At 34.3% G+C, this 4,244-nt stretch overlaps 1 protein-coding gene across 1 annotated transcript; it reads right to left on the reverse strand.

Moving 5' to 3' along the window:
* Positions 1 to 748: 748 nt before the first annotated feature.
* Positions 749 to 3,836, reverse strand: LOC113862828 (mitochondrial substrate carrier family protein B-like). The gene is made up of 7 exons (XM_027496059.1): positions 3,417 to 3,836; positions 2,618 to 2,794; positions 2,368 to 2,514; positions 2,083 to 2,184; positions 1,912 to 1,982; positions 1,733 to 1,800; positions 749 to 1,235 (listed from the first exon to the last, which is right to left on the reverse strand). Exons 1-7 carry the CDS (start codon positions 3,594 to 3,596, stop codon positions 997 to 999), a joined length of 984 nt encoding a protein of 327 aa, XP_027351860.1. The 5' UTR covers positions 3,597 to 3,836; the 3' UTR covers positions 749 to 996.
* Positions 3,837 to 4,244: the final 408 nt, after the last annotated feature.

Here is a 4,244-nt window from a genome sequence, read left to right on the forward strand (position 1 = left end):
CTTGTTTGGTTTCTGAAAGTGTTTTCTGTTTTCTTTATTTTTACTTTTAATTACAAAATTGTCACCTTATTTTCATTTTGTTTCTCGTTTTCTAAAATTTGTACATCAAACAGTAAAAACATATAAAATTGTTGTCAGTGTTTGCTATACAAATATTTGAAAACAGGAAACACTAAAAACAAAAAATGAAAACAGAAAATATTTCCCAAACAAAACAGCTCTTTATATATTCAGCAGATCAAGTTCGGATTTATATTTCTAAATGTACACGATGGAGTCTTTTGGTAAAGCTTACCTCATCAACAATATTTTCTTGTCAATACTCATTAGGTCCAATATACAAACTAAAATAGACACTGGTCAGAAAGGTAAGCGTTTATGCAGAGCACACGCCACTATTTGTCCGATGTAACAATCTTATACCACTCTGTTCAACACAGACTGCTTATAAACATTAGATGCATGTTTCACTGAATGAAATACCATCCATTTGTCCAATGTAACATTGTTTAACATGCTCTTTCCCAACACACAAGAGATTAGTTAAAAACATAAATGCATGCAAGTTTCACTAAATGAGATGAGAGCCAGTCCTCATTTAGTTAGTAAATCTTGCATGAATTTTTACAAGGTGTGTATTTAAATAAATGTGAAAAAGCCTACTACTAGCATTTCCATAATGAAAATATATAACTCACATTCTCAAACGAAAATTCACCCAGAACAACATATAGACCAAGATAATCAGACGTTAAAACAATGATGCTGAATATAGATTGAGGCTTCCAAGTCTCGTCTCGGAAAAAAAAAATGTCTTAATCGTGGAAAGTCCTATAACCAAAACTTCGACTTACATACAATTGACGTTACTCACTCTCGATTATAACTACTTATACACAGAAAAAATGTATCCATGGCTACGACAATCAAACTCGCTCCAAAATTTCCTATCAAAAGGGTAAATGAGTAATCTTATCTGATGAAAAATAGTGTATGCTAACAACTTGCAATGTTTGACAGAAGCATCTTCAATGTCTCATATGTCATAAAGACAATGCCCACGCTGGGAACAACCTTGTAGTACTCTGGCAAAATGCCTCTATACAAACCACGTGCCCTTTCATTCTGAATTATGTGCCTAAATGTCCCAAACAAACTGGTATTATAGACACGTGCTTGACCGCCTGCCCCCTCCAACTGCATCCGGCGCCTTACAAGATCCAAAGGAAATGTTGCTGCATGGTGCATGACACAATTAAACACACAAATGTAAAGTAAGAATGAATCATGCTAATGTGGAAATTGCCGTTTGATCTAAGATAACTAGTTTTCTATCATGTGACAATAACTGACTAAATTATATATTCTTTCAAAGAAAATACGTTCTTAACACTAGATAACTGATTCATTTTAAAGGATAACCATTACGCATTTCACATGAGGGCACTAGTACATCATGTAAGAAAAGCAGCTTTACACCAACTGATGCACCACATCAAGTCACCAAGCATGCAACTTTCAGCAACTCAAAAGTAAACACCAATCACACAATCATTATGAAAAGCTCAACAAATCTATTTAAGTATATCATTAAATTAACATGATTATCTCAGCAAACGAGACAGGTATCATATAGCTAGAACAGGACATGGAATCATTTATCAGGAAAAGGAAAAAGCGTTGAGAATTCAAATATTGACAGCAGAGATAGCAACAATCAATAAGCACCAACCTGTTGATGAGGCAATTCCGGAAAGACTGCCACAAGCAAGACTGACCATGACAGTAGAATCATCTGGCCTAAATTTTAAAGAAAAACACAACGAATATTTACAAACCATAGCATCAAGCATGAGGAGGTAACCTTCAGCATAAAGTAACCCTTTATTCAATGCAAATAGAGGTATTCACCTTCGGGACAGCCAAATAGAACGTAAGCTCTCATAAACAGAAAAACTTATTGCTAAATTGGGCCCAACACCCTGTTCAACACAAAGAATTAGTTATGTCAGTTGTAAAATATAGCAGGACTATCACCATAAAAAAGCAAATAGTAAAAACTAAACATGTATCATAGCATACCAACAATGTAGCTCCAAGTCCCTTGTAGAGACCCATGAACCCTTCTTCTCTGCAAATGGTGTTAAAAGCATGTGAGATGCCCATGTAGTATGTGGAACTTCTCTGCAGAAAAACACAGCATGTTAGTCTTAAGTCTCAGTTAAAATAAAATCACAGTTCACAACATGTCATTACAAATAGGATCAAATTCAATGAAACAGTAAATGCAAATTAAAACATAACCAAGCAGTTAATGCAAACAACTGAGCTCGGAAAAATCTCAACTTACAAAATATTGCTAATTACCTGTGCTGCAAGTCGTGTTCTCACTAAATCCAAAGGATATGTGGCAGTAGCAGCTGTTATGCCTGACAAACCACCACCTACGAAGTGCACAAAGGGGTGTGCACTTGCATTCCCTTTACAATTCTCCCCCATAAGAGAATACAATAGCTGCAACACAATAAAGAGAAAATGAAATTGGCTCATCCCTAAAGAAACATACACTACAACTTCTGAACCACATACATATTATGTATAGAGCATCAGAGGTTACATTCTTGTAGTGTTCATAGGCATAGAAGTTGACTGCAGAATAAGGGAGACGATGAGCTATGGTGACCAAATTGCCTTTCCAAAATGCTCTAAAACCTTCTTCATTGACAATTCGCGATGCCTCACACCAAATGCTAGGCTTACTCAATGCTGCCACATCAAAATGCATACCTTGCACCTGACAAAGCCATGCAAAATAGTCAGATAAAAAAATCATTGAAAAAACAGTGTTCGAATCAACAAGGAAAATAATGGATATATACTCAAATCTTTTTCATAAGATCATTTAACTTACATTAATGCATTCTCAGAACATTTAATAAGAGAATTTATACATGAGCAATCCTTGTTACAAGCAGAACAATAATTACTTATTACTCAGCTAATTCAATTTGACTTTGAACAAGAGAATTTTGCACGAGATCAGACGCCACCACTGCACCAAAAGTAAACACTGCCTTCTAAACTAGCATAATAAAGTTTCAGCACATTAAACCTACAATTTGGATTTGTTGCTTTTAAAAATGCCCTTTCCCAATTTTCCAGAGGTATCTGTTACATCTAATAAACATTTTCCTTAAAAATATATATAAACTAATAATTAACATGTTATAATTCGTTTTCTAACAAAAACAAAACAGAAATTGAAATTAAGCTCACGCAGTTTTGCTTCAGCCGCTGAAACCAAAACCCATTACACCATTTAAACCAAAACCTCAAAATCCATATCCGTGACAACAACTTCCGCAGACAAAATTCAAACAAAATCACTATAATTATTATAAAGAAAAAAACAGAACCTGAAAGAGAATAGTGAGGCGCGAAAGTGGAGCAGTGCAAGTCTTGGCAAAAGCACCGGCTAAGCCACCAGCAAGAAGCTGAGACATCGTTCCAATCTGCGATTGCTGATTCTTCTGCTGCAACAATTTCACGCTATTTCCATGCCCACTTTCAACCACCATCCCCACGCGCGCTTCCATACCCACCCCTCAAAATAATTCAATTTTTTAAATAATATAATAAAATAATTATATAAACTCCCTTCTTTTTTTCCTCGGATTAGTTGAAGAGGATTGATCCTCGGAAACCTCGAACTGCGGGTTCCCAGAAGATGATGGGATTGGTTACATGGGCGCTGGAAACACAGCGTGAAAATGAAGAAAAATAAACTCTTGTTCTGAGAGAGAAGGTGAAGCCTTGAATGAAGGAACCAAAAAGGAAAAAGTAAAATGCAAAAAAGGGTTTAAGTGTGAACGAGAATTAGGGTTTTGTGGAGTTGAGAGTACTGGACGGTGTTGTGTGTTGTTCCACGAAAAGCTTCTTTCAATTCAACTGACTGGTAGATATTTTAAAATATAAACATTTTCTTTGTTAATATATAACGTGAATCTACCTTACCAAGCCTTCATCCATCAACTACTTTTTTACGTGTACTAAGCCAAATTTTAAAATAGAATAATTTTAACTATGACACGCTAAAAAGTTTAAAAATTAATTTAATGATAAAAATTATAACAAATAATAGTAAAGTAAGTATAATTTATATATATTTTATCGTAAAGTTAAATATGTTATAAAATTTTTTTAAAATAAAAATTATTAAATAATTTTTATTTTTAATATAATAA

Source organism: Abrus precatorius, unplaced genomic scaffold (genome assembly GCF_003935025.1).
Source record: "Abrus precatorius isolate BTA unplaced genomic scaffold, Abrus_2018 Scaffold3, whole genome shotgun sequence".
Lineage (NCBI taxonomy): Eukaryota > Viridiplantae > Streptophyta > Magnoliopsida > Fabales > Fabaceae > Abrus > Abrus precatorius.